We start from the raw sequence: 14603 nt of genomic DNA, 5'->3' as shown, positions 1-14603 counted from the left end.
GTCTGTAGTAACCCATGTCAGCCACTATACAGCTGGCATCAGAGCAGCTGATCGGCAGGGGTGCAGGGTGTCGCACCTCCATCCTCTACATGGGCTCACGGACGCCCCTCACATACAGGTATGGGGGAATACAGTGATATAACACTTGCACAGGTACGTGATATGGACAGCATTGAAGAGCTGTGCGCTGATGTATGACCCCACATATAAGAACCTACCCCACTCTCTAGGATAGCGAGCTGATCCTTCGCAGCTACTCCTCCAATGATGAGCAGTTCTCTGCAAGACACAACAGCGGTCATGATCTCTGATGACACGAGAGCCCGGACTGACACCCGCAGGATGGGGCCGTTACCTGATCTTTGGGTTCTCCACGTTTTTCTTGAACTGTTTCACGTTGTTCAGCGTCTGCTCTGCCAGCTCTCTGGACGGCTCGATGATGAGAGCTTTCGGGGCATTAGGCGCGTTCTTGGTCTGTGTCACCTGCGCGCTCCCTATAAAGACAACAGAATATAGTTATGATAAACTAAAAGAATGCAAAAAAAAATAAAAGAAAACTATAATGAGAACAGTCAAAAGTTTCCACAATCAAATTCTCTGCACATTACTCCCAACTTTCCACTTCATATCGGGCTTTGGGGATGATCAGGAAGGCGCTGCTGAAGCTCCATGGTCATTAAAGGGGTTGTTAATCCCCCCTCTTCTTACACCAGACGTGGAGAGATGCAGATACCCCTTCATCTATCTAATTATCAGGACAGATGCACAGATCTTGTGCTGGTGAGCAGTGGTATCTCTCCAAGCCCGAGGTCAGATTGGGTGGAAGTGCGAGGACAGGACACTCGCTTTGAATTTTGTTATTGCGGGGACAGACAAGGGGGTTGTCTCATGAAAGGTGGACCCTCCAGCAGATATTAAGGAGGTTATCTATTTTTTTTTTCTACTATATGCCTAAAAACTAAGAGGCAACTGCCTGTTGTACCGGGCGCCATTCCTACCAGTCTTGTCAACAGAGAAGCTCTTCCCGGCTGTTCTTCGACAGGGCGTGACTACTGGCCTCATGCCGATTGACAGTCAGCTCCCTGCACTTAGGCAGCGGGGAGCCAGTTGTCAGTCACCATGACATCAGCAGTCACATCCTGTCAACAGAGCAGAGCAGGTAAGAAGCTGCTGCTCTGCCAACGTGACATCAGCAGAAGCCACAACCTCCGGTAGGATTGGTGTGTGACTGCTCTACGCCGGCAGAGACCAGCAGTGGCCACAAAAGGCAGGTAGTTAGGAACTATCGACCTGTTAGGTCTTAGGCAGAATTTTTTTTTTTTTTTAGGTGTGCAGTCCCATGCAAGGGAGGCTGAAAACATGTCCAGAGTACATTCTTCATGTCCCTGGTGTTAAGCGAGTTGAAAATAATGGTAGACAGATCATATGCAAATTTTTGACAGTCCCCTTCTCAGATACTTTAGATTGATTGCCTGTTGGTTAGACAATCCCCGCATGTGCTGCTGTGGTCGAACAGCCATGAGACATACAGCTGTGGGGACTGGAACATATTATTCGAGCACGCCGAAGACACTCTGTTAGCACGCGAGCATGCTCAGATAACACCTTATCCCAGCACGTTCGCTCATCACTAGGAGGCAGTTAATAGGGCATTGTAAGAGACTCCTGCTTAGTTCGCTCATCTCTGCTAGTGACTGATTTTTAAAGCTTTTCCTCTTTTATGTCTTGGCTAATATCTTCCTTCCTTATGACGAGGCTGACGGAGGAGCGCGCACGTACCTGCGTTCTGTGACTTCACCACATTGCTGTCTGGGGCCTTACATAAAGCGATGAAATCGTCTTTAGGAGGAAACTTGAACTCCTCGTCTCCAAAGTTAAACTTCAGCTCGGCATTCTGAGGGGGCGAGAAGAAAAATACGGGCGATATCATCAGATGCAAAGCAACATGATAACGACAAACGGAAAACTCATCGTCATGCAGTTGGTACTTCATCTGACATGGTCGGTTGTTGTGAAATTGGATTCTGGGCTCCCCCGGTGGCCACTTGTGGAATTGAACTTGTGTGCATCATCCCCTCTGTTCACCTGCTCCTATCAGGATGTGGGAGTCGCTATATAACCTTGCTCCTCTGTCAGTTTCTTGCCGGTCAACAATGTAATCAGAAGCCTTCTGTGCTTGTTCCTGCTACTAGACAACTCCCAGCTAAGTTGGACTTTTGTCCTTGTGTGTTTTTGCATTTTGTTCCTGTTCACAGCTGCTGTTTCGTTACTGTGTCTGGAAAGCTCTTGTGATCGGAAATTGCCACTCTGGTGTTATGAGTTAATGCTAGAGTCTTAAAGGAATTTCTGGATGGTGTTTTGATAGGGTTTTCTGCTGACCATGAAAGTGTCCTTTCTGTCTTCCTGCTATCTAGAAAGCGGACCTCGATTTTGCTAAACCTATTTTCATACTACGTTTGTCATTTCATCTAAAATCACCGCCAATATATGTGGGGGCCTCTGTCTGCCTTTTGGGAAAATTTCTCTAGAGGTGAGCCAGGACTGTCTTTTCCTCTGCTAGGATTAGGTAGTTCTCCGGCTGGCGCTGGGCATCTAGGGTTAAAAAACGTAGGCATGCTACCCGGCCACTTCTAGTTGTGCGGCAGGTTTAGTTCATGGTCAGTATAGTTTCCATCTTCCAAGAGCTAGTTCTCATATATGCTGGGCTATGTTCTCTCGCCATTGAGAATCATGACAGTTTGACCGGCCCAAAAAAGGGTTAAATTACTGGCTGAGAAAGGAGAGAAAAAAGAAGTCTGCTACAATTTTTTTTTTTTTTTTTTCCTCTAGTTCTGAGTGTGCTCTTAATTGAATCACTTGCTAGTCTGCCTATACTGCAGCCTTCCTCTCTTTCTCTCCTTTTAATCCTTGAATGGCTCTGTGTTCACCTGTTTCAAATGGATCTTCAGAGTGTAGCTACAGGTTTGAATAATCTCGCCACAAAAGGTACAAAATTTGCAAGATTTTGTTGTTCATGCACCTATGTCTGAGCCTAGAATTCCTTTGCCTGAATTCTTCTCGGGGAATAGATCTCACTTTCAAAATTTTAAAAATAATTGCAAATTGTTTTTGTCCCTGAAGTCTCGCTCTGCCGGAGACCCTGCACAGCAGGTCAGGATTGTAATTTCCTTGCTCCGGGGCGACCCTCAAGACTGGGCTTTTGCATTGGCACCAGGGGATCCTGCGTTGCTCAATGTGGATGCGTTTTTTCTGGCCTTGGGGTTGCTTTATGAGGAACCTCATTTAGAGCTTCAGGCGGAAAAGGCCTTGATGTCCTTGTCTCAGGGGCAAGATGAAGCTGAAATATACTGCCAAAAATTCCGCAAATGGTCTGTGCTTACTCAGTGGAATGAGTGCGCCCTGGCGGCGATTTTCAGAGAAGGTCTCTCTGATGCCATTAAGGATGTTATGGTGGGGTTCCCTGTGCCTGCGAGTCTGAATGAGTCCATGACGATGGCTATTCAGATCGATAGGCGTCTGCGGGAGCGCAAACCTGTGCACCATTTGGCGGTGTCTACTGAGAAAATGCCAGAAAATATGCAATGTGATAGAATTCTGTCCAGAAGCGAGCGGCAGAATTTTAGACGAAAAAATGGGTTGTGCTTCTATTGTGGTGATTCAACTCATGTTATATCAGCATGCTTTAAGCGTACTAAGAAGCCTGACAAGTCTGTTTCAATTAGCACTTTACAGTCTAAGTTTATTCTATCTGTGACCCTGATTTGTTCTTTGTCATCTATTACCGCGGACGCCTATGTCGACTCTGGCGCTGCTTTGAGTCTTATGGATTGGTCCTTTGCCAAATGCTGTGGGTATGATTTGGAGCCACTGGAGGCTTCGATACCTCTGAAAGGGATTGACTCCACCCCATTGGCTAGTAATAAACCACAATACTGGACACAAGTGACTATGCGTGTTAATCCGGATCACCAGGAGGTTATTCGCTTTCTGGTGCTGTATAATCTACATGATGTTTTGGTGCTGGGATTGCCATGGCTGCAATCTCATAACCCAGTCCTCGACTGGAGAGCTATGTCTGTGTTAAGCTGGGGATGTAAAGGAACTCATGGGGACGTACCTTTGGTTTCCATTTCATCATCTATTCCCTCTGAGATTCCTGAATTCTTGTCTGACTTTCGTGACGTTTTTGAAGAACCCAAGGTTGGTTCACTACCTCCGCACCGGGAGTGCGATTGTGCCATAGACTTGATTCCGGGTAGTAAATACCCTAAGGGTCGTTTATTTAATCTGTCTGTGCCTGAACACGCTGCTATGCGAGAATATATAAAGGAGTCCTTGGAAAAGGGACATATTCGTCCTTCGTCATCTCCCTTAGGAGCCGGTTTTTTCTTTGTGTCTAAGAAAGACGGCTCTTTGAGGCCGTGTATTGATTATCGACTTTTGAATAAAATCACGGTTAAATATCAATATCCGTTACCACTGCTTACTGATTTGTTTGCTCGTATAAAGGGGGCCAAGTGGTTCTCTAAGATTGATCTCCGTGGGGCGTATAATTTGGTGCGAATCAAGCAGGGGGATGAGTGGAAAACCGCATTTAATACGCCCGAGGGCCATTTTGAGTATTTGGTGATGCCTTTTGGTCTTTCAAATGCCCCTTCAGTCTTCCAGTCCTTTATGCATGACATTTTCCGCGATTATTTGGATAAATTTATGATTGTGTATCTGGATGATATTCTGATTTTTTCGGATGACTGGGACTCTCATGTCCAGCAGGTCAGGAGGGTTTTTCAGGTTTTGCGGTCTAATTCCTTGTGTGTGAAGGGTTCTAAGTGTGTTTTTGGGGTTCAAAAGATTTCTTTCTTGGGATACATTTTTTCCCCCTCTTCCATCGAGATGGATCCTGTCAAGGTTCAGGCTATTGGTGATTGGACGCAACCCTCTTCTCTTAAGAGTCTTCAGAAATATTTGGGCTTTGCTAACTTTTATCGTCGATTTATTGCTGGTTTTTCTGATGTTGTAAAACCATTGACTGATTTGACTAAGAAGGGTGCTGATGTTGCTGATTGGTCCCCTGATGCTGTGGAGGCCTTTCGGGAGCTCAAGCGCCGCTTTTCTTCCGCCCCAGTGTTGCGTCAGCCTGATGTTGCTCTTCCTTTTCAGGTTGAGGTCGACGCTTCTGAAATCGGAGCTGGGGCGGTTTTGTCGCAGAGAAGTTCCGACTGCTCCGTGATGAGACCTTGTGCTTTTTTTTCCCGTAAATTTTCGCCCGCCGAGCGGAATTATGATATTGGGAATCGGGAGCTTTTGGCCATGAAGTGGGCTTTTGAGGAGTGGCGTCACTGGCTTGAGGGGGCCAGACATCAGGTGGTGGTATTGACTGACCACAAAAATTTAATTTACCTTGAGTCTGCCAGGCGCCTGAATCCTAGACAGGCGCGCTGGTCGTTGTTTTTCTCTCGGTTTAATTTTGTGGTGTCGTACCTACCGGGTTCTAAGAATGTTAAGGCGGATGCCCTTTCTAGGAGTTTTGAGCCTGACTCCCCTGGTAATTCTGAGCCCACAGGTATCCTTAAAGATGGAGTGATATTGTCTGCCGTTTCTCCAGACCTGCGGCGGGCCTTGCAGGAGTTTCAGGCGGATAGACCTGATCGTTGCCCACCTGGTAGACTGTTTGTTCCTGATGATTGGACCAGTAGAGTCATCTCTGAGGTTCATTCTTCTGCGTTGGCAGGTCATCCTGGAATCTTTGGTACCAGGGATTTGGTGGCAAGGTCCTTCTGGTGGCCTTCCCTGTCACGAGATGTGCGAGGCTTTGTGCAGTCTTGTGACGTTTGTGCTCGGGCCAAGCCTTGTTGTTCTCGGGCTAGTGGATTGTTGTTGCCCTTGCCTATCCCGAAGAGGCCTTGGACGCACATCTCGATGGATTTTATTTCGGATCTGCCTGTTTCTCAGAAGATGTCTGTCATCTGGGTGGTGTGTGACCGTTTCTCTAAGATGGTCCATCTGGTTCCCTTGCCTAAGTTGCCTTCTTCTTCCGAGTTGGTTCCTCTGTTTTTTCAAAATGTTGTTCGTTTGCATGGTATTCCTGAGAATATCGTTTCTGACAGAGGGACCCAATTCGTGTCTAGATTTTGGCGGGCATTCTGTGCTAGGATGGGCATAGATTTGTCTTTTTCGTCTGCTTTCCATCCTCAGACTAATGGCCAGACCGAGCGGACTAATCAGACCTTGGAGACATATTTGAGGTGTTTTGTGTCTGCGGATCAGGATGATTGGCTTGCTTTTTTGCCTTTGGCGGAGTTCGCCCTCAATAATCGGGCCAGCTCTGCCACCTTGGTGTCCCCGTTTTTCTGTAATTTGGGGTTTCATCCTCGATTTTCCTCCGGTCAAGTGGAATCTTCGGATTGTCCTGGAGTGGATGCTGTGGTGGAGAGGTTGCATCAGATTTGGGGGCAGGTGGTGGACAATTTGAAGTTGTCCCAGGAGAAGACTCAGCTTTTTGCCAACCGCCGTCGTCGTGTTGGTCCTCGGCTTTGTGTTGGGGACTTGGTGTGGTTGTCTTCTCGTTTTGTCCCTATGAGGGTTTCTTCTCCTAAGTTTAAGCCTCGGTTCATCGGCCCGTACAAGATATTGGAGATTCTTAACCCTGTGTCCTTCCGTTTGGACCTCCCTGCATCCTTTTCGATTCATAATGTTTTTCATCGGTCATTGTTGCGCAGGTATGAGGTACCGGTTGTGCCTTCCGTTGAGCCTCCTGCTCCGGTGTTGGTTGAGGGTGAGTTGGAGTACGTTGTGGAAAAGATCTTAGACTCTCGTGTTTCCAGACGGAGACTCCAGTATCTGGTCAAATGGAAGGGATACGGTCAGGAGGATAATTCTTGGGTCACTGCCTCTGATGTTCATGCCTCCGATCTTGTCCGTGCCTTTCATAGGGCTCATCCTGATCGCCCTGGTGGTTCTGGTGAGGGTTCGGTGCCCCCTCCTTGAGGGGGGGGTACTGTTGTGAAATTGGATTCTGGGCTCCCCCGGTGGCCACTTGTGGAATTGAACTTGTGTGCATCATCCCCTCTGTTCACCTGCTCCTATCAGGATGTGGGAGTCGCTATATAACCTTGCTCCTCTGTCAGTTTCTTGCCGGTCAACAATGTAATCAGAAGCCTTCTGTGCTTGTTCCTGCTACTAGACAACTCCCAGCTAAGTTGGACTTTTGTCCTTGTGTGTTTTTGCATTTTGTTCCTGTTCACAGCTGCTGTTTCGTTACTGTGTCTGGAAAGCTCTTGTGATCGGAAATTGCCACTCTGGTGTTATGAGTTAATGCTAGAGTCTTAAAGGAATTTCTGGATGGTGTTTTGATAGGGTTTTCTGCTGACCATGAAAGTGTCCTTTCTGTCTTCCTGCTATCTAGAAAGCGGACCTCGATTTTGCTAAACCTATTTTCATACTACGTTTGTCATTTCATCTAAAATCACCGCCAATATATGTGGGGGCCTCTGTCTGCCTTTTGGGAAAATTTCTCTAGAGGTGAGCCAGGACTGTCTTTTCCTCTGCTAGGATTAGGTAGTTCTCCGGCTGGCGCTGGGCATCTAGGGTTAAAAAACGTAGGCATGCTACCCGGCCACTTCTAGTTGTGCGGCAGGTTTAGTTCATGGTCAGTATAGTTTCCATCTTCCAAGAGCTAGTTCTCATATATGCTGGGCTATGTTCTCTCGCCATTGAGAATCATGACAGTCGGTACCTTGGGGTAGGTTTTCATTGGTTTAGGTAATTTACAAATAGAGGGATCGTCCACCTCTTGGGTCAAATTTATTTTTTTTTCTTAAATGCATGTCTTTGTGGCTAAAAATGTATGCAATTCGGTTTCATTAAAAATTATGCAGTGTTCTTCCTTTTACAGGTTCCTTCAACTTTGATGTGGTCTGTGGTCATAAATCAGTTGGGAGGAGCTTAAAAAAAAAAAAAAAAAAAAAAACAACTCTCCCATTCGTCCGTCAGAACGAGCTCACCTATCATTCCGCAACCAGTGTTAGACACTGCAACAGAGGATGTAGAAAGCAAAATGGTTCAAGAAATGATAAAGAAATTCAAATCCAAAATAAGGATTTTTGTGTACTCACCGTAAAATCCTTTTCTCAGAGCCATTCATTGGGGGACACAGATCATGGGTGTATGCTGCTGCCACTAGGAGGCTGACACTGAGTGATACAAAGAAAGTTAGCTCCTCCCCTGCAGTATACACCCTCCTGCTGGCTCTCAGCTAACCAGTTCGGTGCAAAAGCAGTAGGAGATCAATAACAACATATGAGAGTATAGCATGTCACATTATGAGAGTATAGCATGTCAAATTATAAAACAAGCACAAACTAATAATAGGGAGGGAGCTGTGTCCCCAATGAATGGCTCGGAGAAAAGGATTTTACGGTGAGTACACAAAAATCCTTATTTCTCCTTCGCCTCATTGGGGGACACAGACCATGGGACGTCCCAAAGCAGTCCCTGGGTGGGGACAACATCAGATCAGGCCTGTAACCGCTACTTACAAATGCGCCACCGCAGCCTGCAGAGTCCGCCTGCCCAGACTCACATCTGTGGAAGTGTGGGAATTATAGTGCTTCAAGAATGCATGCGGACTGGAGGAATTCGCAAGCTTGCGGCCGTGCTTGCCGACGTCTGGTGCCTAGAGCCCTCAGACAGGGAGATAGGCTGACATCTAGAACGGAAGGACTCCTGGATGGTGAAAAGAAGCCACCAGGCTAACATGGCTGATGAAACGGCTTAACCCTTCCTGTGACCGTCAGGAAGCCTTCTTACCATCGAGAAGCCCAAGTAAAGTGTCCAACCTTTGGAAGGACGCCGTCCTCGATACGTACCCACTCGGAGCACTCACTTCTTCCAGATTATGGAGAACCCATTCCGTTTTGTGGACTGGAGCCGAAAGAGATGAGAGAAGGACGATGCCCCTGCAACAGTGGGAATACAATACCACCTTGGTAACGAGGGAAGGGGATGGCCTGAGGGCAACCTTGACTTGATGGTGATAAGGAAAAAAGTCTGAAAGAACAGAGCGGCGAGCTTTGAAGACTCATCAGGATGACAGGAACGCAGAGAAAAAAGGGGAGCGACCTTCCCTGATAGTAAAGTCTGTCCGGATCAAAAAAGGAGTCTACTGTAAGATCCCCAGGACCATTAAGGTCCCACAGATCTAACGGTACGTGGTAGGGAAGAACTACAGGTGAAGACTCCTTGCGAGAAAGTCCATATTTGCAGTTTTGTCGCAATAAGACGGAAAAATACTGGTACCGCAAGCGAGAAAACCTGACATGGTCAGTGCGGGTATCCCGGGATCACTGGGGCCCTTCCTGTTTCCAAAAAGATCTCAGAAGTAGTGGAAGAGGGGTTATGGAAATAAGTACCATGGAAGAGCATAGCATGCACTGCGATGGTCTTGGATCTCGAGGCCAAACCATGAGCAACACATTGGTGTTCAGTTTGGATGTCATCCGACCTACATCTGGAGTACTCCAGGGAAGGCAGATCTGATGGAAGACTTGCGAGTGAAGTTCCCACTCACTTGAGGAGAAACCCTGACGGCTGAATATGTCTGCCGTCCAGTGTTCTACTCCAGGGATATGTACTGCTGAGATCACCGAATGATAGATCTCGGCCCATCAGAGAGTGTGAGGTACCTCGGCCATGGCGCTTGACTGTGGGTACCTGCTAGATGGTTGACGTATGGCACAGCCGTGGCATTATCCAATTGAAGACGGATGGCTGACCCGCCTGAAGGCAGTGGACCTGCTGTAGGATTAGCCGTACCGTTCGGATCCCCAGAGCAATGATCGGGAAAAGACGACTGGCATTGGTATTCCCTAATAACCATTGGACCAGGAGAAGGCTCTGGATGAGGAAGGAGCTCAGAGACTACCCTTTGAAAGCCTGATTGACTTGCTGAAAACGAGCGGAGCAAAAGAAACTGCTTCCATTGTCGTGTTTTTCCTCAGAACCCTCCTAGCGAATTGAATGAACCGAGGGAATGAGTGATCAAGTGCACGAGCTCCCTGTTGAAGGGCCACGACCTTGACTCGAGAGAGAATTACCATTCTTCTTGTGCAGGATCATCCTCAAAAAGGATCTGCTGGGCTGGGAATGAGGAAAAACTTGTCTAAGTTTAGCTGCTAGCCCAAGTGAGAGGGTATTGCAAGTGATATAGACGACTCAGCATAGTCCTGGAAGAGCGGCTAGAAAGTCGACCAAATAGGGCAGGGCGACCATGCTTCTAGGGTGCAAGAGGCACATAACAACCGCCATGACCCTTGCGACCACTCTGGTGCGGTAGCCAGGACGAAGGGCAAGGTCGTGACTTGAAAATGATGTTCGTGAATGGAAAGGCGAAGGGATTATTGTAGAGGGGAAAAATAGGAATGTGAGGGTAAGAATCCCGAATGTCGATGAATGCCAGAAACTCCACCTTTTTCTGTTGAAGTAATGGCTGAGTGGAGGAACTCCATCTGAAAAAGGAGGACCTTGTCAAAGGTTGTTAGAAGTTTGAGGTCCAGGAATGGTCTTACTTTTCATTCCCCCTTTTTGGAACCAAGATCCCTTAGATCTAGACTGTCCTGGACAACGCTTCTGTAGAAAAGATACGATCCCTTGTTAGTCTCCCGCTCAGAAGATTTGATTGGCCAGCTGTACTGTCTTCGGGGAAAGCTTACTTGTGTGAATCGAAGAAGTTAAGGTCTCTGACCAGGAGACTATTGGTCAAGCAACCCATGTGGCGGATAAGGAAGGGTAGATCGCTGAACCCGAAGCCACAAGATGGAAGGAACCAGATGTGCTATCCGACAGTCTGTGGTATTTTAATTGATGATACCTCGGGCAGGGATACTGGTAGGTATACCACAAGAAATTCTACTCGGTTAGTCTGCCAAGTGGTAGAATGCGGGGCTGCATCTAGCAGGTCAGGAAAAAACCATCTCTTGCCATTGTCGTGCAGAGTAGAAAATTAGGAACCCTCGATCCACCATCCTCTTAACAGGGACGTGGAGAGGAATCGTCCGCTTTCTTGCATCAGCCGCTAAATAGTGGTGATACAAAGGGGGGTGCTCGGACGCCAAAAAGGGTGCCTCTGTACATCCACAGAGTTCAGGTCTCCGGGTGGCCAGGGCAGGTTGTCTGGCGTTAGGCCTGGATGCAGAAGAAGATACATGGAGGCGACACTGCATGTGCTCGTCTGTTGATAGTGTGGGGGGGGGGGGGGAAAAATCGGTGCCCTTTGAAGGACCCGTCGCCCTTAAAAATCAGACCAGGTATGGCATCCCACGTAGAGGCTTCTGTCCAGGGAATCGCTTGTCAATTTGTTGATATAAATAGGCGAGTCCCTCTTTTTCTGAAGCACTGGCAATCCAAGGCAATATCCGATCCATATTCAGAGCGTTGTTCTCAACAAATCATAGGGGAGAGATCAGGAAATGAAACTTCCGTTTTCTAGCGGCCCCTGCTAGCTGACGGCTCCTATTGTAGGAGAGGGACCATGTATATCGGTCCTGCGAGCACTCCGAGCCACAGAGGGTTCACAGAGGGATTCAATCTCTTGGTCAGAGAAACCATGGGTTGCGGTTAGTGACAAAGTCCACTGAGGGGGACTAGGTACTCTGAGATAAACTGGGATCAGCGGCGGAGGGCTCCAGAGCTCAGTTAGGGTGACCAGCTTCGGACTGATCATGTGCCCTTAAGACCAGTGCATACTGGTCATGCGCCTTTAAGACTAGGGAATACTGGTCGTGCGCCTTTAAGACCAGGGAATACTGGTCTTGTGCCTTTAAGACTAGGGAATACTGGTCGTGCGCCTTTAAGACCAGGGAATACTGGTCTTGTGCCTTTAAGACCAGGGAATACTGGTCGTGCGCCTTTAAGACCAGTGAATACTGGTCATGCGCCTTTAAGACCAGGGCATACTGGTCATGTGCTTTTAAAGACCAGGGCATACTGGTCATGTGCCTTTAAGACCAGGGCATACTGGCCAAGTGCCTTTAAGACCAGGGTATAGTGGTCATGTGCCTTTAAGACCAGGGCATGCTGGTCATATGTCTTTAAGACCGGGGCATTTTTCAAGGATTACGCCAGAGGTGAAGCCCCTTGTGGGGAACTAGGTACTCTGGGAAGAGCCGGGATCGGCGGCGGCGGGCGGCTCCTGAGCTCATTTGAATTAACCCCTTTCTGACATCGGACGTACTATCCCGTCGAGGTGGGGTGGGCCCCCATGACCACGGACGGGATAGTACGTCCAGCGCGATCGGCGGCGCTCACGGGGGGAGCGCGGCCGATCGCAGCCGGGTGTCAGCTGCCTATCGCAGCTGACATCCGGCACTATGTGCCAGGAGCGGTCACGGACCGCTCCCGGCACATTAACCCCCGGCACACCGCGATCAAACATGATCGCGATGTGCCGGCGGTGCAGGGAAGCATCGCGCAGGGAGGGGGCTCCCTGCGGGCTTCCCTGAGCCCCCCGCAGCAACGCGATGTGATCGCGTTGCTGCGAGGGTCTTACCTCCCTCCCTGCCTGCTCCAGACCCGGATCCAAGATGGCCGCGGATCCGGGTCCTGCAGGGAGGGAGGTGGCTTCACAGAAGCCTGCTCAGAGCAGGCACTGTGAAGCAGCCTGCACTTCTCTCAGATCGGTGATCTGTCAGAGTGCTATGCAAACTGGCAGATCACCGATCTGTATTGTCCCCCCTTGGGGCAAAGTAAAAAAGTAAAAAAAAAAATTTCCAAATGTGTAAAAAAAATAAAAAAAAATATTCCAAAATAATTAAAAAAAAAAAAAATATTATTCCCATAAATACATTTCTTTATCTAAATAAAAGTACACTTTTTTAGTATCGCCGCGTCCGTAACGACCCGACCTATAAAACTGGCCCACTAGTTAACCCCTTCAGTAAACACCGTAAGAAAAAAAAAAAAAAACGAGGCAAAAAACAACGCTTTATTATCATACCGCCGAACAAAAAGTGGAATAACACGCGATCAAAAAGACAGATATAAATAACCATGGTACCGCTGAAAGCGTCATCTTGTCCCGCAAATAACGAGCCGCCATACAGCATGATCAGCAAAAAAATAAAAAAGTTATAGTCCTGAGAATAAAGCGATGCCAAAATAATTATTTTTTCCATAAAATAGTTTTTATCGTATAAAAGCGCCAAAACATAAAAAAATGATATAAATGAGGTATCGCTGTAATCGTACTGACCCGAAGAAAAAAACTGCTTTATCAATTTTACCAAACGCGGAACAGTATAAACACCTCTCCCAAAAGAAATTCATGAATAGCTGGTTTTTGGTCATTCTGCCTCACAAAAATCGGAATAAAAAGCGATCAAAAAATGTGACGTGCCCAAAAAGTTACCAATAAAAACGACAACTCGTCCCGCAAAAAACAAGACCTCACATGACTCTGTGGACCAAAATATGGAAAATTTATAGCTCTCAAAATGTGGTAACGCAAAAAATATTTTTTGCAATAAAAAGCGTCTTTCAGTGTGTGACGGCTGCCAATCATAAAAATCCGCTAAAAAACTCGCTATAAAAGTAAATCAAACCCCCCTTCATCACCCCCTTAGTTAGGGAAAAATAAAAAAAATGTATTTATTTCCATTTTCCCATTAGGGTTAGGGGTTGGGGCTAAAGTTAGGGTTAGGGTTGGGGCTAAAGTTAGGGTTAGGGTTGGGGCTAAAGTTACGGTTAGGGTTTAGATTACATTTACGGTTGGGAATAGGGTTGGGATTAGGGTTAGGGGTGTGTCAGGGTTAGAGGTGTGGTTAAGGTTACTGTTGGGATTAGGGTTAGGGGTGTGTTTGGATTAGGGTTTCAGTTATAATTGGGGGGTTTCCACTGTTTCGGCACATCAGGGGCTCTCCAAACGCGACATGGCGTCCGATCTCAATTCCAGCCAATTCTGCGTTGAAAAAGTAAAACAGTGCTCCTTCCCTTCCGAGCTCTCCCGTGTGCCCAAACAGGGGTTTACCCCAACATATGGGGTATCAGCGTACTCAGGACAAATAGGACAACAACCTTTGGGGTCCAATTTCTCCTGTTACCCCTGGGAAAATACAAAACTGGGGGCTAAAAAATAATTTTTGTGGGAAAAAAAAAGATTTTTTATTTTCACGGCTCTGCGTTATAAACTGTAGTGAAACACTTGGGGGTTCAAAGTTCTTACAATACATCTAGATAAGTTCCTTGGGGGGTCTAGTTTTCAAAATGGGGTCACTTGTGCAGGGCTTCTACTGTTTAGGTACATTAGGGGCTCTGCAAATGCAATGTGACGCCTGCAGACCATTCCATCTAAGTCTGCATTCCAAATGGCGCTCCTTCCCTTCCGAGCCCTTCTATGCGTCCAAACGGTGGTTCCCCCCCACATATGGGGTATCAGCGCACTCAGGACAAATTGGACAACAAATTTTGGGGTCCAATTTCTCCTGCTACCCTCGGGAAAATACAAAACTGGGGGCTAAAAAAATAATTTTTGTGGGAAAAAATTTTTGTTTTATTTTTACGGCTCTGCATTATTAACTTCTGTGAAGCCCTTGGTGGGTCAAAGCGCTCAA

General features: G+C 47.3%; 1 protein-coding gene across 1 annotated transcript in view; it reads right to left on the bottom strand.

Moving 5' to 3' along the window:
• The window catches only part of DDX1 (DEAD-box helicase 1), a 53427-nt gene that overhangs the window by 25941 nt on the left and 12883 nt on the right, over positions 1–14603 (bottom strand). Inside the window, exons 12-14 of the mRNA XM_077291452.1 lie at positions 1780–1894; positions 356–494; positions 219–279 (exon numbers count right to left, since the gene is read on the bottom strand). Coding sequence (XP_077147567.1) covers positions 219–279; positions 356–494; positions 1780–1894 — 315 coding nt within the window. The remainder of the gene's footprint in view (positions 1–218; positions 280–355; positions 495–1779; positions 1895–14603) is intronic.

The sequence above is a fragment of the Ranitomeya variabilis genome, chromosome 2, assembly GCF_051348905.1.
Source record: "Ranitomeya variabilis isolate aRanVar5 chromosome 2, aRanVar5.hap1, whole genome shotgun sequence".
Taxonomy (NCBI): domain Eukaryota; kingdom Metazoa; phylum Chordata; class Amphibia; order Anura; family Dendrobatidae; genus Ranitomeya; species Ranitomeya variabilis.
This window is presented reverse-complemented; position numbering and strand designations above follow the sequence as displayed.